We start from the raw sequence: 27214 nt of genomic DNA, 5'->3' as shown, positions 1-27214 counted from the left end.
CCCAGTCCCAGCAGCCTGCATGCCCACAGCTGAGATGTGGTGAGTGGCAGGGTCCCTGGGGGAGAGGGGAGAAGGGAGGGGGGACAGGGGACCCCTGGGGGAAAGGCTGCTGCAGGGTGGCACTGAGCTGATGTCCGTGCTGACCTGTGAGCAGGGCTCCCCAGGCCCATGCCCCTCTCTGTGTGTCTGCCCCTGCTGGGGGCCCAGCAGTGTCCTGTGTTCCATCTGCAGCGGTCCCCCTGGCAAAGGACTGCTTGGATGCCGGTGAGAGGCTGGGAGGACTGTGGCAGACAGCTGCCAGCCACCAAAAACGCTCCTTTCCTGGCTCCGCTTCCCAACACCCCAAAGCCGGGTTCAGCTCTGTGTCTGCAATTTCTCCTGCCTGGCTCCCGGCGCCCACCCTCCCCTCTCCTCTCCTGGGCCCTCCCTGCCTACGTCCTGGGAGTGGACGTGGCGAGGAGAGCCTCCCGGAGCAGCGGGGGGGGGGGGGGGGGGGAAATGAGGCTGGAAAGCCCCAGCCCTGTGGGGGAGGGTGACAAACAGGAAAGGGTTAAAGGGCTGGGGCCGGTGGCCTTTGATGGAGGCTGAGGATCAGCAGCACTGAGGGGTGCCTCTCATCCGCCCTCCTCTTTCCGGTGTAGCTCAGCTCCTGGACTTGCCACAGACAGAAAGCATAACACACTCTTGAAAGGGGGAGTCTCTGCCTGACCCAGGGCGGCTCGGAGCACAGGTAAGTGCCTTAGAGCTCAGGGTAAATGCCCTTGGCCACAGCAGAGCCCGGGGAAGGGGGGGGGGGGCTGGCTCCCAGGCTCCACCACCCACCCTCCTGCATCCAACCACCACTGAAGGAGAGGGAGCCCTTCCAGGCACCAGGAGCTGTGCAAGGGCTTCACACCTCCAGGCCCCAGCTGACTCCTGGACTTCTACGGGGGGACACACCTGACGAGCTCTTTCCCCTGAGCTATTACCTTGTCTTCAGGGAGCCTTTAGTACCTCAGTTGCTTCTGTAAAATGCGAGCACTAATGCATTTGCTGAGCTAGAAATGACCACTGAGCTAACGAAGCAGCCTCTGGCTCAAGGAATTGACGTTTTCAAAATTTGCATTTAAAAATAAATAAATAAATTAGAGAGAGAAGGCTCAAAGTCTATGTCCCAGGCAGGGTGGCCTGAGGGTTGAGAAACCTGTAAGAAGTCAGAAGAGGAAGCCTGGTCTAGTCTGGCTTTATCTGAGTCTTTGAGGCCCTTCTCATGCTGGTCTCCCGGCCATGCGGTCAAGGCCCACCCTGGCACTGCTGCTCTGAGGCCACACGCTGGAGCCAGTTGCTTTAGAGGAACTGACTTTTGGAGAGAGGACAATGGAAGCAAAGATGGGGAACAAAGTTATAGAGGGTTTCAGATCCCCTCCCGGGCTCCCGAGCTATTGGATTTGATGGCCTCCTGCCTCCTCTACCCCCTACACACACACACACACACACACACACACACACACACACACACACACACGCCTCTCACGCTCACGCACGCTGGTCCTCTTGGCCCTGACTTGGCCTTGCTGGCCACCTGGTGCTGCCAGCCGTTAGCTCACAGCGGCAGGAAGTGGTGGACTCAGGCCAGCTGGTGGGGAGGGGCTCTGGGCTCATGTTGAAATCCTGGAGATTTGTGGTGTGGTTGCTGCCTCCTGACCTGGGGCCCTTCCTTCTAGCGCCTTTCTGCTTCCTGGGACAATCCCAGGCCTGGATGCCAAAACCCAGAATTCTCAGTACCTGGGAGAAGTAACAGAGAAAAGGGTTGGTCTCTGCAGAATGGCCTGTTCAGGAAGGGGGTCTGAGGGGGCCTGGGGAATGGGGACAGGTAGAGTGCCCTGTGGAGGGGCAGGCACAGGCTGTGGGCTGAGGGCCTGGTGGCTGGGCTTCCTTTTGGAGAAGTTACTTAACTTTTCTGTGCTTCATGCTTCCCCTGCCCCTTGCCTCTGGGATGTCCACATGGAGCCCTTCATGGGGTGATCTTGGGCACAGCTACTGGTCAGCCCCCGTGCCCATCCCAGGTCAGTAATGGAATCCTGGACCCCAGTATGTTCTTCTAGGCAGAAGGTGACCGGCCAGCTGAGGGCAGGAGATGCAGAGCACGGTCAATTACCTGTGGCACACGGACGACCTGCTGGGGCAGGGGGCCACTGCCAGTGTGTACAAGGCCCGAAACAAGGTAAGGCACAGCCCTGGCCACTGTGGCCCCCTCATGCCCAGCCAGGCCCCAGTGGGCATCCAGGGTGATGTGTCGCTGGGCAGAGGCCTCTGGACGTTGCTTTGCACACTCTGGGGCCAGGGGCCACGGTGGGTTCCAGCAGAGGCGTGGGAGCCGCAGAAGGCTCCTTGGCACGCGCGGTGCTTCTGTTAGGCACAGTTTGGGACTGGAGAGAAAGAGGAAGACACAAAGCCAACAGTGGGGAGATGACAGCGAATCTGGGAACAGCAGAGGCGGGAAGCTGGGTTTGTTTGGGTTTCGCCTGCCTTCATTGCAGAGCGGTGCTGAGTACATGAGACATGTTGTGCTGACTTGTCTGAAGAGCTGGAGCCAGGCAGAGCAGGGCCCCGTCCCAGCTCTGCCGCTAACACCGGGAAATGTTGGCTGCTGTTGTCATTATTGTCAATCATAATAGTAATAAGAAACCATCTCCTGCAGGGTGTCAGGTGTGCCCAGCCCTTGTCACCTCTCAGTGCTGGACTGACTGTACCCCCTAAGCAAGGGGAAGGAGCAGAGGGTGGGAGCCCATCCCATCCAGGCTGTCTTTGGTCATTTCTGGTGTTAGACTGGCAGAAGAGGCTGAAAGGAAGCTGGGGGTGGGGGTGGAGGTGGCAGGGTGGGAGGTGCTTCCCAGGGCAGAGGCAGAACTTCTGTTCTTCCCCATGGCAGAAATCTGGGGAGCTGGTTGCTGTGAAGGTCTTCAACGCTGCCAGCTACCTGCGACCCCTTGAGGTGCAGGTGAGGGAGTTTGAGGTCCTGCGGAAGCTGAATCACCAGAACATCGTCAAGCTCTTTGCAGTGGAGGAGACGGTGAGTCCAGTGCCTGGTCAGAGGAAGGTGGTCTTGTCCTTGACCTTCACAGGCTGGAAAGAGTCGGATCACATACTGATAGAGACTTGGTTACATGCTTATCAGCAGGGCAGCCAGAGCAGCAACCTATAGAATGAAGTAAAGAATTGGGGTGGTGGGGGGAAGAGCATGGGAAAGTAAGGACTGGAAGGAAGGTATAATCAATGAGGGCTTCCTGCCCAGCCAGGCGTGGCGCAGCGGTTGAGCGTCGACCTAGGATCTAGGAGATCAGGGTTCGACTCCTGGTCAGGGCACATGCCCAGGTTGTGGGCTGCAGTCGATCAATGACTCTCTCATCATGGATGTTTCTATCTCTCTCTCTCCCTCTCCCTTTCTCTCTGAAATCAATAAAGATATATTTTAAAAATAAGAGGGCTTCCTGGAAAAGGTGACCTTGGACTCAGGTGTGTGAGATCAGTGTGAGTCTGAGGAGGGACAGCCAGGCCAGAAGCTAGGACCTAGAGAATGAGGGCTTTTGGCTCTCGGCTGGGTCACCTCCTCTTGAGGAAGGGGATGAGATGTGCCCTCCTCCCCAAGTCTCCCTCTGTCCCACCTGCAGGGGGCCAGCCGGCAGAAGGTGCTGGTGATGGAATACTGCTCCAGTGGGAGCCTGCTGAGCGTGCTTGAGAGCCCTGAGAATGCCTTCGGGCTGCCTGAGGATGAGTTCCTGGTGGTGCTGCGCTGTGTGGGTGAGCCCCTCCCTGACTCCCACGGCAGCCCCCTGCCCATCTCTGACAGCCACAGGCTGGCCCTCAACGAAGACGAAGGCCCAGAGGGGTGCGGCCCTTCTGAAACAAGTATCCAAACACAGAAGAACATTCAGAACCTAAAAGGTGTTCCATTCAGACCTGGGACAGACAATGAATGATAAGTGGACAGAGCCCAGTGTCTGACTCCTGCTGATCAGCAGTTCAAAACTCCAACTTAAAAATAAAATTTAAAGCGGGTTGTACACAATATTCATAGCAGCATAAGGTGAAAGCAATCCAAATATCACAAATAGATGAATGGGTAAACAAAACATGGTGTATACATATAATGGAATACTATACAGCCTTAAAAAGGAGTAACATTCTGACGCTGCTACAGAACCTGGAAGACGTTACACTAAGTAAAATAAACCAGACACACAAATACTACAGGACTCTACTTATGTGAGGGATTTAGAGTAATCAAATCCACAGAAACAGAAAGTAGGACGGGGTTCGGGGAGGGGGAATGAAGAGTGATTGTTTAATGGGTAGTGTTTCTGTTTATGAGGCTGACAAAGTTTTGGAGATGGATTGTAGTGATTGTTGCACAACAGTGGGAATGTACTTAATGCCACTGAACTGTGCACTTAAAGTAGTTACAACTGCAAATTTTATGCTAGGCATACGTGAAAATTTTTAAAATAAAAATTTTTTAAATAATAAAATAGCCTGGCCGGCATGGCTCAGTGGTTGAGCACTGACCTATGAACAGGAGGTCATGGTTCGATTCCCGGTCAGGGCACATGCCGGGGCGCAAGCTCGATCCCTAGTCGGGGGCGTGCAGGAAGCAGCCCATCAATGACTCTCATCATTGATGTTTCTCTTTCTCTCTCCCCTTTCCTTCCTCTCTCTGAAATCAATACAGCATATTATAAATAATAATAATAGATGAGGAGGCAATGCATTTTCAGGGCACCGGAGCCCCCACTTCTGTCCGTTTGTTAGTAACTCCTCACGGACCCACCGTGGGGCCCACCTTTGCCCACCTCAGTTCTGCTTTGCCTGTGGCCCTGCCAGCCTGCGGGAACTATCTGGACCCAGGGACAGCCTCCCCTCCAAGATAAGCCCCAGACACAGGACTGTCCCCAGCCAGAGCCACAAGCAGCCCCCTCTGTCCCCAGTGGCCGGCATGAACCACCTGAGGGAGAACGGCATCGTCCACCGCGACATCAAGCCGGGGAACATCATGCGCCTCCTGGGGGAGGAGGGACAGAGCATCTACAAGCTGACGGACTTCGGGGCTGCCCGGCAGCTGGATGATGACGAGAAGTTCATCTCAGTCTACGGGACAGAGGAGTACCTGGTGAGTGGGATACTGGGGACACACAGCCCAAGCTGAGGGCCCCCCTGCGCTGGTTGCTCCTCACCTTCTGAGGGCCTCGGTCCTATTCCCCTGCACCCAGCAGGGTTAGATCTCACCCTCTACACCCCAACCGGAAGAATTCATTCTGTTCTCTAAGAAGGAAAAGGTGATGCCGCAGCCTTCCCAGGCCTCCCTGCCTGGTCTCCCTGCCCAGCCTCCCTGCCTGGTCTCCCTGCCCAGCCTCCCTGCCCGGTCTCCCTGCCCAGCCTCCCTGCCTGGTCTCCCTGCCCAGCCTCCCTGCCCGGTCTCCCTGCCCAGCCTCCCTGCCTGGTCTCCCTACCCAGCCTCCCTGCCCAACCTCCCTGCCTGGTCTCCCTACCCAGCCTCCCTGCCTCAGCCTCCCTGCCTGGTCTCCCTGCCCAGCCTCCCTGCCCAGCCTCCCTGCCTGGTCTCCCTGCCCAGCCTCCCTGCCCAGCCTCCCTGCCTGGTCTCCCTACCCAGCCTCCCTGCCCTGGCCTCCCTGCCTGGCCTCCCTGCCTGGTCTCCCTGCCCAGCCTCCCTGCCCGGCCTCCCTGCCTGGTCTCCCTGCCCCAGCCTCCCTGCCTGGTCTCCCTGCCCAGCCTCCCTGCCTGGTCTCCCTGCCCAGCCTTCCTGCCCAGCCTCCCTGCCCGGCCTCCCTGCCTGGTCTCCCTGCCCCAGCCTCCCTGCCTGGTCTCCCTGCCTGGTCTCCCTTGTGCAGTTAACTCCTTGATCTGATCCTCACGGAGGATGGGACACTACTGGTCACCACCTCTCCCAGGGCAGAGGGTGGGCAAATAAAAATGCTCTGGACAGGTCAACTCTGTGCCAATGTTTGAGAAGACAAAGGAAATGGATTCTGAAAGTTCTGTTGCTGCCACAAGGCAGTGGAAGGGGGTCTCATGGATGGGGGCTCAGGCCCTCATGTGCCCCCTCCCCCCATGGCTGCTCTCTGCTTCTCTCTCGCAGCACCCTGACATGTATGAGCGGGCAGTGCTTCGCAAGCCCCAGCAGAAGGCATTTGGGGTGACCGTGGATCTCTGGAGCATTGGGGTGACCCTGTACCATGCAGCCACTGGCAGCCTGCCCTTCGTCCCCTTTGGTGGGCCACGGCGCAACAAGGAGATCATGTACGGTGGGCCACGGGCAGGGATCAAGGGCCCTGGGTCTCCTTCACTGGCTCTGCTGTGTCTCTGCTTCTGCCTCTAACTCTGTGGTTCTCCTTTGGCCCACCTGACCCAGGGTTCTCTTACATCCTTGGTTATTAATACCTGGCTGATGGGAGACTGATCAGAATCCCTTATCAATGCTTCCTTTAGCCCTCCCCGCATTGGCTGCTCACCTTATCTCAACTGAGGCTGCTGGGATACTGTGAGGGGTAGAAGTAGGGCAAGAACCAGCGCCCAGGTCCCAGGTCCAAGGTCCTCCCAGGTGTCCTGCTGTCCCATACAGAAGGAGCTGGAGGCAGTGCTGCTCCAACTGAGTGCATGGCCAGAGCAAAGAGATTTAAGGCTGACTCGCAAGAAGGTCCAGGCACCCACCCTCAGCTCGGGGTCAGCCGTGTGGAAGCTGTATGCGGTTAGGGAAAGGGCACGGACGGGTGCTGTCAGGGTGGGCTGGACGTTGAAGGGAAGAGGGGATTTGAATAGTGATGTGGAGAGGAAGAACATTCGGGCCAAGCACAGCACAGGCACGGGTGTGGAGGCAGGCCCGCCGTGGACGTGCAGTAAGGGGACAGGGAAAATGGACAGTGGGAAGGAGCAGGGTTTGACTGGGGACCACTAAGGCAAGGTGATCTTGTTGGCGGAGAGCCAGGATGCTCAAATTCCAGTTTCAGGCTTGAAACATTGCTCAGAGTTTGAACCAGTGCTCAGTTTGTCATCCTTTGAAGTGTGATGGTCTGGGGGTCCCACTGACCTGGTCCTATCTCACTTACCCCAGGTACCGGATCACCACAGAGAAGCCGGCTGGGGCCATTGCAGGCACTCAGAGGCAGGAGAATGGGCCCCTGGAGTGGAGCTACACCCTCCCCATCACCTGCCAGCTGTCGATGTGAGGGGCAGACACAGACCGAGGCTGGGCGGGGTATCCTCTCGCTGCTGAGGCCTGTCCCCGCAGGGCCCCTGCTGTCCGGTTGGGTTCACCACGTTCCCATTCTGACCTCAGTGTTTCCATCCAGATCCTGGAAGGCCCTTCCAGCCCTTCCCCCCATCCCACCCTGTTTCATCACCTTGGCCCCAGCTCTTCGGGCCATCCTCATGGAATGCCCCTATTACCCACTCAACGAGGACAGGCCTGGGCACCCGCCTCTGACAGTCTCTGTGTCCTGGGGGCAGGGGGCTGCAGAGCCAGCTGGTGCCCGTCCTGGCCAACATCCTGGAGGTGGAGCAGGCCAAGTGCTGGGGCTTTGACCAGTTCTTTGCAGAGACCAGTGACATCCTGCAGCGAGTCATCGTCCATGTCTTCTCGCTGCCCCAGGCGGTCCTGCACCACGTGTACATCCATGCCCACAACACGTAAGTGGCACTAATGCTGGAGGCTCAGAACCGCCTCCACCCAGGCAGGAGGGGAAGTGTCTAGATGTGGCAGCTTCTGGGTCTCATCTGAGTTTGGAAAAATCCTAGTTCCACAAAATTAAAGTGAAATGGCCCTCCTCATTACTGGTCCAGCCTCAGTGCACTTTACAATGCTGATTCAAATTAAAATCCCCGGAAGGGGGTGGGGGGGTGCTGGCCATATGTTTCCCAAATTTATTGCTGGATAATTTTATGGAACCACATGAATTTTAATGGGAAGAGGTGCCAAGGCAGAGGCTGGATATCGCGGCTCCTGAGTTCTGTTTCCACTCTGTCTCCATCCACTATGAAACATGAGTTCTACTTGGTCTCTCCATTGATAAGAGAGAAAAATCACCCAGTCCTCTGAAAAGCTTCGCCCTCTCCATGGACGAAGTCTCAGCTGGGGTTTGGGTCACCCTGACCCGTATCCTGCCTGCTGACACTTGCTCTCCTGCCCCTGTCTCCCTCTAACCCTGGTGTGTCTAGGATAGCCATCTTCCTGGACGCCGTATACAAGCAGACCAATGTGGCCCCCCAGAACCAGGAGTACCTATATGAGGGCCACCTCTGTGTCCTCGAGCCCAGCCTCTCGGCACAGCACATCACCCACACGACAGCAAGAAGCCCCCTGACGCTGTTCAGCATGGCCATTGAGACCCCCAAAGGGCTGGCCTTCAGGGACCGTGAGTAGAGCTGCACTGGCTGGGTCTTGTCTTCTCCCATTTTCCTCCAAGAGGCAGGGGTTTACACCCAGATATTGATTCATTTTCCTTGTGGGTGTTTCTTTGGGCCCACAGGGTGCCCCAAATTCTGGGTTCTTATTTTTCATATGGCCATGAAATGCCACATGACTCAGGCTGGTGGCTCGACATCCCCAGGCTTCAGTGTCCTCACAGCTGTGAAGCTTCAGTTGAAACAGGGAGCTGTAGATTTAATGTGCTCTCCACAATCTCTGCAACTGGTGGGGAAGCTTTGGAAAGTTTGCTTTGGAGGAAGCAGCAGCCAAGGTGCTGGAGAGGAGGGAAAGTGGTCAGGGGTCCAGAGCTTTATCCCCCAACTTCTAGCAAAAATATCACCTCTTGTTTGAATAATGCCAATGTCATCCTCCTACTCAGGCCTCCAAGGCTGGGAAGGGGAATTAACATTGAAACTCCTGGGCACAGGGTGGTTTTTGGCCATTTTCTGACTGTGGAGATGGGGGCCTTGGGCATGAGACTGTAGTTTACCAAAGTGAACACAAGGGGGCAGTGATGGACTGTAACTGGAAAGAAGCTCATTCAAGTGCATTTAAGGCTTGAAAGGTGGGAAGGAGTTGGAAAGCGGGGTGGTGAGGGGTGAGCGTGAGCCAGGCTTAAGGAATGATGACCTCAGAGTTCGGCCAGGGCCATATAGGCAGCCCCTCAGATAGGGTCTTTGTTTGCAGCTGCTCTGGACATTCCCAAGTTCATGCCCAAAGTGGACCAGCAGGCAGATTACAACACAGCCAAGGTTAGGGGTGGCCCCCTGGGTGGCAGGGAGGGGGGTTCACACAGGAGTAGGGGGTATGGAAACTGACTCTGCCCACCTGTGTTTTCAGGGTATCTTGGGTGCCGGCTACCAGGCCCTCCGGCTGGCACGGACCCTGCTGGCCGGGCAGGAGCTGATGCTTCGGGGACTGCACTGGTTCCTGTGAGTACCCTGAGGGCCGGGTGCAGAGGGCAGGGCGGGCCAGCGGGGTAGGCCAGGCAGCCCCCACCTCTTCCACGTGGCCTGGAGCCGTGGCTGCAGGCATGGTGCCCTGGGGCCCCTGGGGGAAGGCAGCTCTGACTCTGGCTCCCTCGGCAGGGAGATACTCCAGGCTACCTGCAGGCGGACACTGGAGGTCATGCGGATGGCCCTCCTCTTCCTCAGCAGCAGCCTGGGCACCGAGAGGTGGGTGTCCTGCCTAGGGTGGTGGCCCCAGCAGGCTTGAGGCCAGTTGAGACCCCTCAACCCTTCTATCTGCTCCTTATCCCCATATTTCCAACAGTGTTCCTCCCCTGCCCTCACCGGGAGCTCCCACCTTCCCTGCCAAGCTAGAAATCTGAGGGCACTGCCATCCTGTCCCTCATCCCGACAACCCAGCCCCCGATGACCCCTCATATCTCTACCCCGTGCCTCACCTCAGAGGGAAAGGAGCCCGTGGGGGCACTGCCCCTCCAGGTACCATGGCAGCCCACCTGCCTCAGGAAGGGCCTCTGTCCTCTCAGACCCGCATCTCTCACCCGCACCAGGCGCCAGAGCAGGACTTGGGGAGACATACGCAAAGCCACGCATGGTCCGCTGGACCTGCCGCGACAGGGATCCAGGTGATCTCACCTCGGTGCTCCTTCCCCTGCCTCCTCAGGGGCCCTGCCCTCCGGACTCATGTCCTCTCATCCCCTGACTGGGCTTCATAGGGGTGATGGGTGGAGAAAGGGAGAGACTGGGGAGGAGGAAACCTCCCCAGGGGGTCTAGAGATGAGGAGGGAGACTCCATGGGCATTGCTGAAAAGTGGGCCCAGCCCCTGAGTCTCGGGAGAGATGGGGCCGTGGTGCAGGTGAGACGTGGGGGCTCCGCAGCCCAGGGAAGCTGGTGGTGGCTGGAGCCTTTCCCACTGGGAGGAGACCTGTGGTGACAGAGGAGCAGAGATTGTGAAAACAGGCCTGATGTCCCCACCCTTAGGCCCCTGGCCCATGTCCTCAGGAAGGTCGGGGAGTTTCCCAGCAGTGGTTGACTCACTGCAGCCTGGCTTTCCTCCCGGCGTTTGGCAGCGACTACGCTGATGATGGAGCAGATGGGGCGCTGGCAATATAGGAGGGGGAAGAGGAATGGCTCCAGATGACAGGGTGGGAGTCCCCGGCATGGCTGAGCCCAGTTCAAACAGTGACAGAGATGAGGGCAGGGCTCTGGCCAGGGCACAGAAAGGGGTCCTGGGACAGATGTGGTGCCATGCATCCAGAGGGGCCCGTGCTCCCTGGAGATGACCCTTCCCAGGCATGTGAGGGGGACAGGGTGGTTGGGTAAAGGGAAACTACAGATGGGTACAGGCAACCACAGAGGTCTTCCTGGAAGAGGTGAGGCTTCCCAGGCCATAATAAATACCTCCAGTTGGGCGGTCCTGTGCAGAGACAGAGAAGTGGCCATGTTTGGGGGGCCCTTGGGGTATGCAGGGGGCCATGCTGGTGAGGTTTACTGAAGCCACAGTTATGATGAGAATATCCCAGAGTGAAGCTGGAGTAGGGAAAGAGGGTGGGAAAGGGAGGAGAGAATGCAAGGAGGTCCCAGAGGGTCCAGTTGGCAGGTTAGACCCCAATAAAATGACCTATCAGTCTATTGTAGGGCCCTGAACAGGAAAGAAACATGTAGAGAAAACATTTGACCTATTTGTGCGCCCACTTGCCCTGGGCTCAGGAGTGTGGGGAGTGACAGGCTAGCCCTGAGCTGGAGTTCTGGCATCTGCTGGCCTGGCAGCTATTTCTCCCATTCTGTTTCCAAGCCTCCCCCCACCCCAGAGTCGTGGTGTGTCTAGAGCACTCAGGGTCAGGGGAGTGCCTGCTCCAAGCACGTTCCCCCGACCTCCCAGGGAGCAGTTCAGAGAGCACCAAGAGCACTGCGCAGAGTCAGAGGGCCAGGTCCGAGCCCCTGACAGAGCCTCTGTCTCTTCTTTTTCAAAATGAAAGGATTGGATGGTCTCTGGAGCCTCCAGCTCCAAAGCTTTTCAATTCCATTCTTTTTTGAACATCCTCAGACCTGTAAACTCTTCTAAGGTCTGAAGCCATAGCTCCTCCCACAGTGGAATCTGAAATGTTTTAATGAGCCGAATTTCATGGTTGTGGGAGCCTCAGCATCTGACACAAAGTGGCTGCCATTGCCCAGCCTGGTTACTCACCTCTCCCACAGTGCATCCCTCCTGCCTTGGACTCCCCAAGACGGGCTTTCTTGGCAGGGGGTTCTTGTCTTTGTCCAGAAGCTGGTCCTCTTTGGCAGCTGCTGCCATCTGGAGGCAGCCAGGACTGGCTCAGGGACTTCCAGGGCTGCCCCACCACCACCACCAAAATAGCTTGTGTTCGTGCCCTCTAGTCAAGCCCTTTATCTCAGAGGCCCCATTTGATCCCCACAAACACCTTATTAGGTAGCAGGAAGGAGATCCCCCCCCCCCATTATGAGTTATGTGGATGGAGACCTTGAGGTTTGAAGAGCTACAGTGTAACTAACCCGGGGTCATGCAGATGGCAAGTGTGACAGCCAGGACTAGGACTCAAACCCATGTCTCCTGACTCCCTGTGCAGTCTGGCTGGGTCAGCCTCATCTTCTGCCCTCCCAGACCCATCGGTCCACTCAGTTCATTCAAAAGCTGTGTACTGAGTAACCGCGGCGTGCGACACGCGGGGCCAGGCGCTGGAAGTGGATGGTGAGCGGTGTGGGCCGCAGCCCTGCCTTCACGAGCTTCCACTTCGGTTCCAATTCCCTCTCCTCTTCCCCCTTCCCTCCCCCTCCGTTCCCAAGCCAAACACACAGGACTCTTCTTCTAATTGTTATAAAAATGCTATATGCTAATTGTAGGAAGCTGGGGTATATAGATAAGCAAAAATAAAATTAAAATGCCGTATCCCACCACCCAGAGATAGGCCATCACACCTTAGTACGATATATCCTTCTAGATAGTTGTCTACTCTATATAAGTAAATATACTAACCGGCGAGAGGGTCTCTAGAACGTCCTGTTTCCTAACCTGCTTTTCCCAGCTGATGAGCCCTCCGCTCATCACACATTTCCATCTGATCTACATTCACTCTCACCCATGTTCAAATATCCTTAATTATCCCCCAGTTTTCCCTTCTAGCTGGTTTCATCCAACCAGGATCCAATCTAAGACCACACTGTGTTATGCTCCTTAAGTCTATTTTAATCTAGACAACTTGCCCCCCCCCCCCCCCCCCCGACCCAATTCGTGACATTGACTTGTCGGAGGGACAACACCCATCGTCCCCACCTTCTGGACTCGGCTGCACTTCCTCTGGACGTTATCTGTCTTGTTCTTCTTGCCCAGAGCTTCCTATAAGCTGAGAGTTCTAAAGGCTGGGTGTAGTCAAGGTAAACTTAGGCTGAGTGCGCCACAGATGAGGCTGTGGACAGCCTGACTCTCTGCTGTGCGGTTACACTTTCCCTCTGAGAGGGTCAGTGCGGAGTTCCCTTGGCGCCACACGAATGTCCATGCCTTAATCATTCCGCAGTGATTTTAAAACCACCCTCGAGCCCGGCCGGCGTGGCTCAGCGATTGAGCCTCGACCTAGGCAGGATCCAGGAGATCGGGGTTCGATCCCCAGTCAGGGCACATGTCCGGGTTGTGGGTTCGATCCCCAGTCAGGGGCATGCAGGAGGCAGCCCATCAATGACTCTCTCATTGTTGATGTTTCTTTCTCTCTCTCTCCCTCTCCCTTCCTCTCTCTGAAATCAATAAAGATATATGTTTAAAAAAAGAGAAAAACATCCCCGAATGAACAGCGTCCCTGGGGCAGCACAGTGCTAGTATTCCAAGTCCTGGAGCATGACGGGCTTATATTCTGTAAAACAGAGCTTTTGCCTTATCAAGAAACTATTAGCTGTCATGAAATACAGTATCTACCAGAAAGGAACTTGATTCTTTAGTTACTAATTTTCCAAGTAAGAAGTTCATTAGCAGCTGCCTTGCATTGTGGACTCACGAATGTTCATAGATTCAGCTTATTCCAATCGACCTCGATCTTTATTCATTGCAGTGCTCAACAATGTCACATTGGTGAGTAGGAGCCTCTTCAAGTTGGTTCCTGTGTCCCAACCACAAAACTGCCCAGACACTCCACAAGCCAGCCCACAGGCCCCCAATGTGCCCTTCCCCTGCCCTTCCCTCAGGTTCAGCAGCACGGCTGGGATGCCCGAGGTCCCCGAGCTGAAGAGGGCCGCAGAGCTGAGGTCCAAGCTGCGGACTGTGAGTGAGGCTGGGGTCGGGCGCTGTCATGGGCAGAGCTGGGGGCAGGGGTCAGCCTGGCTGCCCCCAGCCCTGGGCTGAGGCCCCCATGGGCTGTCTGCCTTTCTGCCTTACAGTTGGCCGAGGTCCTCTCCAGATTCTCCCACAACATCTCAGAGAAGCAGGGGAGCCTGAGCAGCCTGAGCTCGGAGCTGGCGAAGAACCGGGATCAGGTACATGAGGACAGAAGGTCTGTGGGATTTACCTTCTCGATGGGGCGGGGGCGGGGCGCACAGCCCGAAAGGTGCAGTAGCCTTTTTAGGCGGCAGTCTGCTTCCTCCCTTACCTTGGCCCCTGATGCTGGGGCGTGGGGCAGAGATGGGGGGTCCAGGAATAAGCCACACCCTCCCCTGAGACTAGCCAGGAGGAGGAAAGGATCTGGAGCCCTGCCCCCATCTGGGAGTCTAGAGAGTGAATTCAAAATCTTAGCAGGGGCAACAATTCTGAATTAAAGACTATTTTATATTTTAGTTCCCTCTCCTCTCTGAACCCTGGCTTTGCATTAGGCCCTTCGATAGTCCTATTCATCTCATCTCATTTCCTCCTTAAGACAGTAACACTACTGTTATGCCCTCGGGGAGGTTCATTTGCCCTGAGTCACAGCCAGCAAATGACGAGTCAGGTTTGCCCACCTCCAAAGCCTATGTTCTCGGTGTTCGCCAGGGAGTTGCAGCCTTTAGGACACTTCCTCCCTTTTCACAAACATAAAATGTCCCTCAGCTGTGGCCTGATATGTGTCCCGCCCTGACCAGGGCATTCTCCTTGGCACCTGCCCACACCCGTGACCCCAGGTCCTTGATCCTGTATTTAAAAAGCTCTGGAACCCACAGGGCTTTTCCTTAACTGTTTTGGCTGCAAACCTGAGCGACAGCGACAGGGGGCTCTCTCTGGTCCCTATTATCCCACTTGGTGTGCACGGTCTTGGGGCTCTCTGGAGTTGACTGTCTTCCGTGAGGGCTGCTGCCGAGGCCCGCAGGAGTGTCCCACAGTGTAGTGTGTGTGTGGAATTACCTTTCTAAAATTAGAAGGCGGTTCAGAATTCCAAGCACATCCGGCCGAGCCTTCTGGACGAAGACCCATCTGAGGTCTTGCCCGCCCCATGTTCTCCAGAGGGCAGGCACAAGGGACCCGAAAAGCCCTGGGGATGACCGTGGCTCTGCTTGGAGTCCAGTTCCAAAAATAGCTGATCCGGGGTCACTAGAGTAGCTGCAGAGAGGAAGTAGAGCTAAATAGGCCTGAGGGTGAGGAAGGCCCCCCACCCCAGACACATACACCCAACATCTGAAACAAAGTGTTTGTGTCCAGCCTGAAAAGGGGAAGGGAGAGAGAACAGTGACCTTAAACTGCAGGCCCAGGAGGTCCTTGGGCGTCATCTCCCTCATTCCCCTGCCTCCAGGCAGGAATGAGAACATGCGCTCGTAATTGTTTTAAACAAGGATTGTTGACTCACCACGTAGGTTCCTTCTATGTGCCAGGATTGGATAGACCAAGGACGCACTCCCCTTCCCAGGTGACCAGAGAGAGATTCCTTCACTCCCACCCAGGCTGTCGTTGCCAGACTCTCCTGCTTCAGGGTCCAGGGCTCTTTTCCAGAGCCTGTTAAACCTTCTCATGTAGCAAAGGCCACTCTCCTGTTGGCTGTCCTGCTTAGCTTTTTGTCTGTCTCATCCTACTAAACACCCCGTGTGTGTGTGTGTGTGAAAGAGGGAGAGAGAAAACAGAATGGCAGGTGGCTGGCTGGCCCCAAGGTGCCTCAGAAAGCTTAGAGACAAGAGAGTCACCCCCACTCCTGGATTGGCCCCCCAGAACTGAGACATCGAGGCTCCTTCTGCAGGCAGGAAGCTCCTCCCTCCTCCCACCACCATCGCATCCCCTCCCTGCCCCTTTACTCTGTGCTATTTGATTCCTGTGTCACCTGGTCCCCGTCTCCTGCCCACAGCATACAGCAGATTCAGTGTTGCTTGGACAAGATGTACCTCATCTACAAACAGTTCAGGAAGTCCAGGATGCGGCCAGGTGAGCCGAGGGGACAGCAGACGGCTCCTCGTCTCGTGCTCTCCCCTCCCTCCCTCCCTTCTTCCTTCCTTCCCTCCAGTGATCCAGTCCTTGGCCGTATTTCTTACTTTCTTACGGGGTGGCTGCTGGAGGCTCGCTGTGCACTGTCAGGCGGAGCCGGGGTGCAGCTGGTCTAAGGCTGGGCCCCTGGCCACCAGCTGCCTACAGACCAGCCAGACGAGGGAGGGACTTGAAGCCTTTACACCTGAGTCTATTGTGGGGTGGGGGGAGAAGAGACGCTTAGATGACATATATGGGAGATGCAGCGGCTGGCACCTGGGTGCCATAGAAGGGGTGGCCCTTGAAAGAGAACCCTCACCTTTGCTTTAGAGTTTAAGGACTGTTTCCCTATCCACTGTGTCTGTGGTTCACTAAAATAGCCAGGATTTCCAGAAAAGGGAGGGTCCAGAGAAATACTGCTGTAGGCAGCGGGACCAGCACCAGGTGAGACCGGCGGGTTCACACTGGACCTGGGTTCAGCAACCTCGGTACTTGGGCTCTGACTAGGACAAAATTCAGAGCCAAGACCCAAACTGTAAGAGAACATTTATTTGGTAAATCAGAGGTAGAAAAAGTAATTCCTAGAAGACATGGGCTTAGGAAACAAGTTATAGGGGTAAAGGGCTCTTGGAGCTTGGGAGTGAGGATTCTAATGGTAACACGCCTGGGAGGGGGAGGGGAAGGAGGGAGGAGAAAGCGCAGGTGTGCACCCAGGAGGGAGAGCAAGTTGGATCCTTGTCCTAAGGATTTTAAGGGTGGAGATCTTAGGGGAGGTCCCAGGGGAGGATCTCAATAGAATATTTAGCAGCTTTCCAGGTGTGTCCTTTCAGGGTCTAGGTCAGCACCAGGGCACGGGGTCATTATCCAATGCAGCTGTTCCTGACGTCAGCCATAGTGTTGCTTGTCTGATTTTGCTGTTTTTCTGGGCCTGGAGCTGAAAGACAACTGAGGCCTAGATGTTATTTCTAGGGAGGAAAGGTCAGAAGGTCCAAAGCGAATGCTAGGGGAAGACAGCGGGCCAGGTCCCACCCGACAGTTGTCTTTTGCTAGGCACCTGGGGCTTTCCTCCCTGGTGACCTTCATGTCTAACTGCCTATCACAATACCACTTAGAGTCACTGGGTGGGGCACTTTGGCTGCTTTATGTACAAAGCCTCACAAAGAGCCTCTGGGCAGGGGTAGCTCGCTGACAGGCTCTGTGATGGAAGCTGTTTGTCCAAGGTGACTGCCCTCTTGGGGCAGGGGAGGGTCCAACCCAGGGGATAGCTGGGGCTGGGGACTGGAGGGAACCTACGGAGGCCACCGTTGACTCTTGGGGCTTGGAGCGAATGCTAGGACCAGACCCTCTTTCTCCCCACCCATGCCCCAGGCATTTCCTAAAATCTTGGGCTTCATTGCCAAGTTCTCTCCTTCCCTAGGATTGTCTCAAAGCACTGTCACATAGACATATCATGCCAGCCACAAATGTAATGTTGAGTTCTCTGGTAGCCAACAAAAAGTAGAAATAAAAAGGTGAAATTAATTTTAATAATATGTTTTATTCAACCCAATATATCCAAATTTTCGTTTTAGCATGTAATTGACATAAACACAACTACATATATCCCCAGAAGTGGGATCACTGGGTCAAAGGGCAGTTCCATTTTTAATTTTTGAGGACCCTCCATAATGTTTTCTGTACCAATCTGTGTTCCACCAACAGTGCATGAGGGTTCCTCTGTCTCCACACCCTCGCCAACACTTTTTGTTTGTTGACTTGTTGATGGCAGCCATTCTGACAGTTGTGGGTGATATATCTCATTGTGGTTTTGATTTGCATCTCTCTGATGATTAGTGATGTTGAGCATTATTTCATATGTCTCTTGGCCATCTGCACGTCCTCTTCGGAGAAGTGTCTATTCAGGCTCTCTGCTCATTTTTCAACTGGATTTTTTTATGGTGTTAAGTAGTATGAGTTCTTTATAAATTTTGGATATTAACCCCTTATCAGATGTATCATTGGCAAATATGTTCTCTCATTCATTTTATTCTTATGTATGGTGTAAGAAGGTGCTCTAGTTGCATCTTTTTTGCATGTATCTGTCCAATTTTCCCAGCACCATTTATTGAATAGACTATCTTTACCCCATTGTATGTTCTTGCTGCCTTTGTCATATATTAATTGATCATATAGGCGTGGGTTTATTTCTGGGATCTTTTCTGTTCCACTGATCTATATTTCTGTTTTTATGCCAGTACCATAAGGTCTTCAAGAGTCCTTTATTAAAATTATTAAAATTAAAAAAGAACCAGGAAGAATAACTCTTGGAGTGTTGAAAGATGCCATTGTGATAAATGCTCAGGAATGAACAGCAGGGCAGTCTCACTTCCCTGACACCCATCCTGTGTTACATGTGACAGACGGGAAACTGGCTCTGTGGGCTTACATCACTTGCTTGCAGCCCCCTGCTAATAGGAGACAGGGCTGGGACTCGTAGCAGCTGCCCAGCTGGCCGTGAACAGAGCCCGAATGGAGAGCCCAGGGAGGGGATTCTGCTACCAGGGGTGTGGAGGGGTCAGCAAGGTAACCTCTGCCCGGTTTCCTCTCGGATAAGCCCCTGACCCCGAGGCCCATTCCCTTGAAGCCCAGGAGGGGGCAGCATCTCCCCACTACAGAGAGCATCAGCCGGTGCTCAGGTGGTGAAAATTTTAGCCCTTCTGGTGAAAGTGGCTGGGCAGAGAAGGGGCGGTGAAGGGTGGGAGCCTGGCTTATCCAGCTCCCTGCTGCAGAGCCCAGCTGGCTCTGCCTTCAGCTTAAGTACTCGGGGCCGAGGCCTTGGGCTGTGGGCATCAGTCACTCTGGGTCGGGTGCAGGCTGAGGGGTTGGGGCTGACCAAGCATCCTTCAGGCCTGTTCCACCTACCACTTCCCACCTGAAGTGTTCACTGTCCCAAGTGCGCTCCTTCCTTGTCACAGTGCAATTTCATGGGTGCACGTTTCACTCCTCCGTCCTTCCTGGCTCCAGTGGGCTGTGAGCTCCCATGGAGCAGGATTCAAGCCAGGCTGTCTTCATCTTTGCAGCTGTCCCCCAACCCTTGGGTATTCCATGTTGTTATGTAACAGGTGACATTACTTCTGTCTGTTTCCTTCAGGGCTTGGCTACAACGAGGAGCAGATTCACAAACTGGATAAGTGAGTGGCCTGTCCCTTGGCAGGAGGGTGGGTGTCAGGAAGGCAGAGCAATTCTCTGTGCCAGACAAGAAGTGCTGAAGGGCCCTGATCACAGGCCGTAGCTGGCCAGGAGGAACCAGGGGAGGAGATTGTGTGGCTCAGTTGGAGGGAGGCTCCTCAGAAGCCATCACGATGAAACTGGATTCACTTCTGAACAAGACTGTTTGTAGGGTTTCTTTCCCTGATTGTCCTCACTGAGTTGCCACCTTCCGCTCTGGCCTCTGCCTGAGATCTCCTTTGGGTGTCCCTCTGCCCCTCTGTTTCCTGGGTCCTCTCATGTCCCAGGAGGCCCTGATTTAATGCTTATTTGGGGACTCACTCCCCCAGTTCTATACCACCCTGACCCCCGACACCACACACACACTTTCCACAGCCATCTTGCCTTCCCTCTGGGGACTGAGCTTGAGAGTGTGTTCCCTGGGTCTCCGTGTCCTCCCACATCTCTCTGTTGACCTGTGCTGTGTGCCAGCCACTCTGATGGCCACGGTCCCCACATGTGGGCACCTTCTCCTTCCTCACTGGACCCAGGGGCTGGGCACTTAGGGGATGGAGACCCAGACATGCTGGGCGGGTGCTCAGGTGGCTCTGACTGCTTAGTTCTGTGCCTCTGTTTCCCTGTTCCTTTCAGGGTGAATTTTAGTCATTTAGCCAAAAGGCTCCTGCGAGTGTTCCAGGAGGAGTGTATGCAGAAGTACCAGACATCTCTAGTCACACACGGCGATCGCATGAGGTAACAATCTGGCCTCCCTCCCGAGCTCCCAGACTCCAGGCCCTTCCTGACCTCACCCTTCCAGACCAACGGCCCTGGCTTCACAGAAGCCTGACCAAGAGGGAGGGGGCAGTAAAGGGACAAAGGCAAAGAAATGGGTAGTTTTGTGGCCCTGGGTGGCTAGGCATTAGCTTATTTAACCCCACAGTCTGTTCCTCAGTACCACACAGCTAGAAGATAGCAACCCAGGACTAGTATATGGGTGTGACTGCCCCTAAAATCTGGATTCTCCCCTGGTCCCAGGTGGTCATGTCAAGAAGCCTTCCCTCTCTGGGGAGAACACACGGTCCCCCTAGGATGGGGACAAGTGGTCAGGAAGCAGGGGCAGGCAGAGGCCCTTCAACAGAACCCCTCTCACACTGCCCCCGGTAGATTGGGTTCTCCCTTCGCAGACAGCCCTCCCTCCTTCCCCTCCCTGCACAAATGCTGGTTCCTCCTGAGAAGGGAGGGCAGTCTCCCAGGTGCTGTCTGTCTGAGATCCGTGGGACCTGTGGGCTGAGACCAAGCACCCACCCATCCTCACATGAGAATACCAGTGCCCAGCTCCCCACCCCCACATTCTGATTTAATTGGTCTGAAGTTGGCTTGGATATCAGCAGTTTAAAAGCTTCTCAGCTGATCCTAATGTGTAGCCAGGGTTGAGCATCAAGCACTGGTTTAACCCCTCTGAACTTGGTTTCCTTTTTGTGCAGTGGAGAAAGTGTTCTGGTTCCTCCCTCCACTTAGAGAGAGAAGTCACATAAGAGCCTCGACCTTGATTTTCTCTGGAAATGGGAGCCTGAGGGTTTCCCATACTAAGTGTGGGCTGTCCTCGGCCACGCTGGAGCCTGGCCTGGCCGTGTGCTCATCCTGCCTGGTCTGGGTGACCCTGCCCAGCGCACAGGTGTTTGCAGCCTTCGCTTGGTTGTGATGGGACCCTCACCAGCCTGTGAGAGCATGAGCACTCTTACAGTGGGACAGGGACAGTTGAGGGCACACCCAGGTGGGCAGAGGCAGTGGTGGTGGTGGGGAGCAAATGCTTGGGACCCATGGGCTCCAGCCTCTGCTGTCCTGAAGCCTCTCCTCCATGTCTGTGTAGTGGCCCCGTGAGAGCAGGCAAGCCTGGCTCTGATTCTGTATCTGCTCTCTCCAGGGTGGTGCACGAGGCCAGGAACCACCTGCGCCTGGTTGCTTGCTCCATGGCTGCCTGCAGCACTGAAGCCCAGGGGGTCCAGGAGGGCCTCAGCAAGGTGCGAGGTCTTCAGGAGCACCTGGGGCTGCTCCGTGGAGCCAGGTCAATCTGGTACCCTGGGGGCATTCGGGCCATTCCCCTGCCTCTAGCAGAGCTGCCCTTGACCAAGTCCAGGCACTTTGGTATGGGTTGGAGGTCCCTGACCCACAAAGGGGCCCTGAGGTGGGGATGGAGAAACAGTGGAAGGCACTTCCTAGTGATCCCACACCGAAGGGCACTGCAAGGGCAGAGCTTCCAGAATGCTGGGAATCTTCCTCACACCCCTTGCAGCCAGGAGGCTCTAGGCCACTCCGGAGAGAGGCAGTGTGAGCTCCCCTTGACCTTCTGACCTCAGCTCTGTGAAGAGCCCAGCACAAAGGCAACTGGGGAAGCCGCCTGCTTTGCCAGCAGGAGTGGAGAAGGGCTTCTTCTAGGAGCCCCAGTGCAGCTCCTCCCACCCCACATGGGCTGCCTCCTACCCTCTCCCTGCAGCTCCTGGCTCACGTGTCATGAGGCGTGTAGGTTGGACACAGGGGGGAACCTGGCAGTCTGGCTCATTAAATCCAGGCAGATACTGCAGATGGTTGTGCCAGCCCCACTCCCAGGATGGGGAGGAGGGGCTCATGGGAGGAGCTCCAGCGTTCTGGGTGCTCCAGGGATGTGGGTTGGGGCCATTTTGTTACCCTTTCCTTTCCTTACCTTTCCCTAGCAGCTCCTCTCCCCACACGTGAGCTGGCTCTTCCCTCTGACTAAAGTGTGGTTCCTTTCAGATCCTCGACTGCCTGTCTTACCAGGTCCTTCAGGACAGAGCAAAGGGGGCTCAGGCCTCACCTGCCCCCACAGCTCCTTTTACCAGTCCCGAGCTAAAGGACCTGGGTCTCCAGTAAGTGCCAAGAGAGGGATGTTCATGTGCGTGCATGCGTGTGTGTGTGTGTGTGTGTGTGTGTAGGTAAAGAGTGCTGAAAGTTAGGGCCCCAGGGGTTTGGCCTCATCCTGGGCCTAGGAGGCGGGCATAAGGAGAGGCTTGGTGGCGGGCATCCGAGGGAGGGGTTCGGTCAGGGCAACCTCGGTCCCAGGAACAGCTGCCAATCTTGCCTCTGCCTTGGACAGCATGGAGGAGCTCTGTGAGGAGATGAAGCTGCTGGCCTTTGACCTCCAGGACAACAACCGCATCATTGAAGGGTAAGGAGTCCCACTCTGTGCAGGGAGGGCTGGGTCCTCCAGCTGCCCTGGACCTGCCCAAGCAAGTCTGATGACACAGGTCCATTTTCTAAGCAGTCACTCAGAGCTTTGGCCTGTCCACAGGTGAGTTGCTGCCTTCTCAAGGTGTAGGCTTCCAGGCTTCCACTAGAGTCTTAAGAATATAGTGCAGTCGGAGATGAAAATTTCATCTAATTTTAAGCAACTGTGGGATATACAAGAGAATTCATTTGACCCTGATGCTGAGACCATTCTCAGTGCAGTCAGAGATGGGGCTTGGGGCATGTGGACCCGTGGCTGTGAATGTGGGCTCTGCCTGGAACTTCCCCAGTTGGACCCTTGCATCTTCACACCCAGCCTGGGGGTGGCGCTGTCTCACCTCCATGTCATACGCCAGGAAACTGAGGTACAGAGCCTGGCTTAACTGCCTGTGGGGCCCCTGTTCTGGGCAGATGCTCACAGGGCCGCCCAGGCTGTGGGCCCAGCATTAGACACCCTGTTCATCACCTGAGCAGAGCCCCCTCCTCAGGGTGAGGGCGGCTGGAGGGTGCTGGGGGTGCAGCAGGCTCAGACTTTCCGATTCTGTGCACCAGTAAAACCCACAAAAGAAAATCAGAGGGACCAACCTCTCATGTAATCAAATAAACACATCTGAAAGGGGAAAAACCTTGCCATCTATTAGTCCCACCCCATAAAGCACATTTTAAGTCCAAAGAGGAGGAAGGACCAAAGATGGTCCTAGCCAGGCAGGCCGGTGAGCTTGCTACATACACATACACTCATGCAGGCGAGGGCGAGGACACCGTCCCCGTCATCTTTACGTCTGTCACTTCCCCATCGGGAGCCAGTGGCATGGTGGAGAAACACCGCTGAGGTTCCAACAGCATTTGACCCCTGACTCTGCTCCTTAGCAACTGCGTGACCCTGGGAGGTCTGTTCAGCTCTGAGCTTCAATTCCTGCCTCAGTAATATAGGAATATGTCTACCTCATGGTGTGGCCGTAGGGATTAAACAGGTGAGGCTGCAATGTCCTGGGGAGGGAGGAGAGGGTGCACACAGGGAAGGCATCACTAAAGGGGAAGTGTCCCCCAAGGCCACACCAGTCTGGGGCCTAGAATTGGGCCAGGAGGCTGGGAAGCCGGGAGGAGCTGGTGGTTGTCTCCAGAGGTTCCGACGCTCCTTGGGTGGAGGAGGCATCTCCTCCCTGTCCCGTTCCAGCCAGGGGAGGATTCATCCTCTTAAATACCCACCGAGGGGAGAGCCGACAGCTTCTTGGAAAGCCTTTCCCAGCAGCCCTGATGGGCAGGAAATTCTAATTTTAGTACCACATAAATTTCTCTTGCTGTGATAAGTAGCCTATTTACAGATAGCTCAAAACTTTATTTTCATGAATTTTCACTTCCTTTTTCAGAGCTGTAGCCAAAGAGCCTAAAGGAGCCATTTGAATTTCTCTCCCCTCCTAACCCACCTGCATTGCATTTACCAGGAGAGCTTTTAAAGGTGCTCATGCCTGGGTCTTGGCCCAGAAGCTCTGGGCATCGCCTAGGGTGGGGATTTTCATAAGCTTCCCGGTGACTCTAATGTGTAGTCAGGGATGGGAAGCATGGAGTTCTCAGGGGACAGGAGGTTGCCAGAGGAGAGCTGAGCACCCGAAGCCTTGGAGCTCCTGAAAGCTGTGCTTGGCCCTGGGGTATGATCCACAGGCCCCTCCACCTGGGTGGGAGAAGCTAACCTGCACCTTTCATTACAGGTTAAGTCGGGTACAGCCGGCTCCTGATGTCTGAGCTCCGGTACTTGAGGCGGCTGAAGCATTAAATCATTCAAACACTGCACTCCTGCCTGCACTGCGGGACCCAGCACAGGACTGTGCCTGGTCCCATCATATCAGCCTACCTCCCTCCTGGCCCACAGCTGGGAGATGTCACCAGCATTACCTGTCACTGCCTTCCTGCAGGAAGCAGCACACAAGACCCAGGGCAGCATTCTTTTGGGACCCACTGCCTGGCTGAGCTTTGTGTCCGCAGGCTCAGGTACAGCAGTTCCACCGCCCTGGCATGCATGAAACCCTGGCATGCATGGCTGAACCTTGCCAGGTCCTGGGGAGGAGAGGCTCTGATAGCCGCCCCCCCCCCCCCCCATACCCTGGTTTACAGGGCTCTGCTCCTCAGGAACAGAAGAGGAGGCCCCCCCGGGGTTTTCCCAGGGTGCTGGGTCAGACAGCCTAATCTCCTGTCTTCCTTCCTCTGACGGTATCTCATTGAACATGCAGCCCTCTCCCCTCTCTTCTGGTTTCTGAGGGTCACACACTTGGCCACAGGCAGCACAGAGACTGATTTGCCTTCTGCCCTTGGTCTGGCTGAGCCTCAGGGTAGAGGGTGGGTGGTGGGGGCCGGATGCCACTGGTGAGGGACACTTCCCCTTCTCTCTCCCTCTCTGTATATGCGGGCCGGGTCAGTAATCACCATGCAATTAGCACAGGCCTATAAGTCTGGACCCTGAGGGGAGAAAGGCCTGCACCTTTAAGAAGTAGAATAAACGTGCCCCTTTTCTGTTTCTGAGTGGCTCTCAGGGGCCTGTGTGTGAGGCAGGGGAAGGCGGCCCGCATCCCAGCAGCATGGGTGGGGATCTGTTAGGGACACTGGGAAATGGAAGCGGGACTGGTCACTTCCTGATTCCTGCCTTTCCCCTAATTTCAGGGAAAAGCCCCAGGAAGGCGGCCTCCTGCTGGGAGGGCTTGCCTTCCCCTCCCTGTCTGCTCCTACTCCTACCCTTTGGGAAGCGGTACAAGGGGCCTGGAACTTGGGGAGGGAAAAAAGGCTTTTTTAAACCGCAAGTCTACCATCTGAGTGCCTACCCCTTTCCCATCGCCACCACTGTTCAGACCCTAAGCTGTGTCCCAAATATGAACTGAGTTTGCATATTGCTATGGGTGTACTGAGTCTGCACATTGCCATGGGTCCTTTGGAGCCTCCCCTGGTTTTGTCTAGGAGCTAGAGTGGTGCCTGGGTGAGGCATTCAGACTTGTGCAAATTGAGTCTCTCCCCTGCAGAACCTCCAGGGTCCCGTAACCAGAGCTGGGCTATCCACCTGGCTTAGGGGTGGGGGGAAGGGGCATGCAGTAGAGTAGCCCTAATAGGGGAGGGAAACAAATGAGAAGGCCCACTGTGTGCTTTGAAGCTTAAAGGCGACATTATGCGTGACCCCAGATCACCCCAGAAGTCCTTCCTGCCCATCTTTCTGGAGCCCCCACATTCTCAGAGGGCACTCTGCCTGACAGCAGGCAGAAGTGGGGAAGGCTGGGCCTGGCATCTGACATCCTGCTGTTTCTCTATGGAAAGACCAGCACCTCTGAAGACCCCGGGGAGGGTTGCTGGGGGTTTGCTTGCATCAGGCCTAAGTGGCTTCATGTGTGTCATTTGGGCCCCCTGCCATGGGTCACTTAAGCCCAGTGGGTTCAGATTCTGGGGCTCCAGAAGCTAGCTGCTCCCTCAGTGAGCCTGGGTACTGGGCCACTCCTGGTTGGCTCTGCCGGCAGGACTTCAAGCCAACACTCCTGGGTGTTCAGTGGCCCTGCAGGGAAGTCCCACAATGGACTTTCCCTGGCAGCTGCTAGACTCCACATGCTTGGTGGGGCTCAGCAAGAGAGCCAGGGGATCCCTGAAAGCCAAGCGCAGATTGTTGGAGGACGATATGCATGATCCATCCAGGCTCTGTCTCATGAGCAATGCCCAGCAGGGGACATGCTCAAAGGCTCCAGCTCATCCTGTGTGGGCAGAGCCAGGACACGGGTGCCTCCACCCATCTAAAGTTCTGCAGAGCTGCTGAGTTCATCTCCACAGGGATGGGGAACTGCAAGGCCCATGACCAGAGGAACCTTGTGATCCTCAGGTATTTGGAGACCTCTTAAACGTCCCTCTCTGATTCCTAATGTAACACTGGAAATGGAGAGCTGCCCAGTTCCTCAGATGCAAAGTGAGCCACTGCCAGGGGACAAAGATGCCTTCCTGCCCCAGGAACCTCCTCAACGGGGAAGGCATTTTGGTGTCATGAGGAGAGTGGGGTGACAACAGCAATGCACAGCTCAAGAGTGGTATCATGCCACTGTGACAGGGCAGAGTGCTTAGTTCAACCAGGATAGGTCCAGAAAGGCCTATCCAGCAGGTGACTCCAGGGTGGGGGGTGGGCAGGTGAGGGAGTTACCCACAATGAAGGCATGGATGGCTCCTCGGCCACGTGAGCAGCGCCAGCCTCGGTATGAAAGGAACTCAAAGTATCTGTGTCACGAGACTAAGTTGAAGTGGGAGGTCGGTGTTGAGGAAAGGGAGGGGCCAGTCCCAAAAGGTCCTCCCAGGCCACTCTAGGAACGTGGTTTTCCCTCAGGGCTCCGAGAAACAGGTTTTAAGGCAAGTCCAACTGGCATTTTAAAGACAGGACTCTCTGGTGCCTATGTGGTGGTGGATTGAAACACTGTGCCTCGGTTTCCTCATTTGAAAGATGGAGATGATATCTCTCAAAGTTATGGGTAGAAATAAACTAGAGATTTCCACAAAGTTCCTCAAACAGTATGAGTTCCCTCCACCCCCTCCCAGCCCCACCACCGTTGGCCATGAGGCCCCTGTGCAGGCTGGGTGGGGAAACAAACTAGTCTCAGAGGGAATCGCTCAGTAGCTCAGATCAGCCACAAATATGGGAAGAGTCCACTAGACATTCAGATTCGTGACCAGCACTCTCTTGGAACAATCTGGCTCAAGTTAGAAGGACGGGGGAGCATGTCCTGGCTCCCAGCAGGCAGTGTGGCCAGGTCTGGAGAGCCTGGTGCTGCAGGGCTGTCACCTCTGCTTCTCTCAGAATCAGCACAGTTTCCTCTTTATAGCCTGGTGTCGAGGTTCAAAACACAGATTCTGGGACCCCACTCGCCTCCTGACTCCAATCCGTAAGGGTGTGGTCCAGGAGCCTGCATTGCTGATTCTTACACAAGCTCAAGTTTGAGAGCCCTGGGGCAGATTTGCAGATGTCCTGCAGAAGGCGTGGGAATGGCCCA

The 27214-nt window shown here is 55.5% G+C and overlaps 1 protein-coding gene across 4 annotated transcripts; it reads left to right on the top strand.

The window, feature by feature from the left end:
* The first annotated feature begins 641 nt into the window (after positions 1 to 641).
* IKBKE (inhibitor of nuclear factor kappa B kinase subunit epsilon) lies at positions 642 to 25539 on the top strand. Of its 4 annotated transcripts, none has more exons than XM_081121013.1 (21): positions 642 to 730; positions 2085 to 2203; positions 2912 to 3052; positions 3651 to 3780; positions 4965 to 5146; positions 6134 to 6294; positions 7106 to 7216; positions 7501 to 7680; positions 8209 to 8405; positions 9146 to 9210; positions 9299 to 9390; positions 9547 to 9633; positions 13616 to 13691; positions 13808 to 13920; positions 15670 to 15746; positions 18916 to 18955; positions 19623 to 19724; positions 20896 to 20992; positions 21744 to 21856; positions 22084 to 22155; positions 23924 to 25539. In XM_081121013.1, exons 2-21 carry the CDS (start codon positions 2117 to 2119, stop codon positions 23955 to 23957), a joined length of 2157 nt encoding a protein of 718 aa, XP_080977139.1. In that variant the 5' UTR covers positions 642 to 730; positions 2085 to 2116; the 3' UTR covers positions 23958 to 25539. The 4 variants fall into 4 exon arrangements, with proteins under 4 accessions (XP_080977139.1, XP_080977141.1, XP_080977142.1 ...); XM_081121015.1 differs by having other exon boundaries at positions 2072 to 2203; XM_081121014.1 differs by lacking the exon at positions 642 to 730 and adding an exon at positions 1731 to 1788.
* Positions 25540 to 27214: the final 1675 nt, after the last annotated feature.

The sequence above is a fragment of the Miniopterus schreibersii genome (assembly GCF_964146895.1).
Source record: "Miniopterus schreibersii genome assembly, chromosome: 19".
Classification (NCBI taxonomy): Eukaryota; Metazoa; Chordata; class Mammalia; order Chiroptera; family Miniopteridae; genus Miniopterus; species Miniopterus schreibersii.
This window is presented reverse-complemented; position numbering and strand designations above follow the sequence as displayed.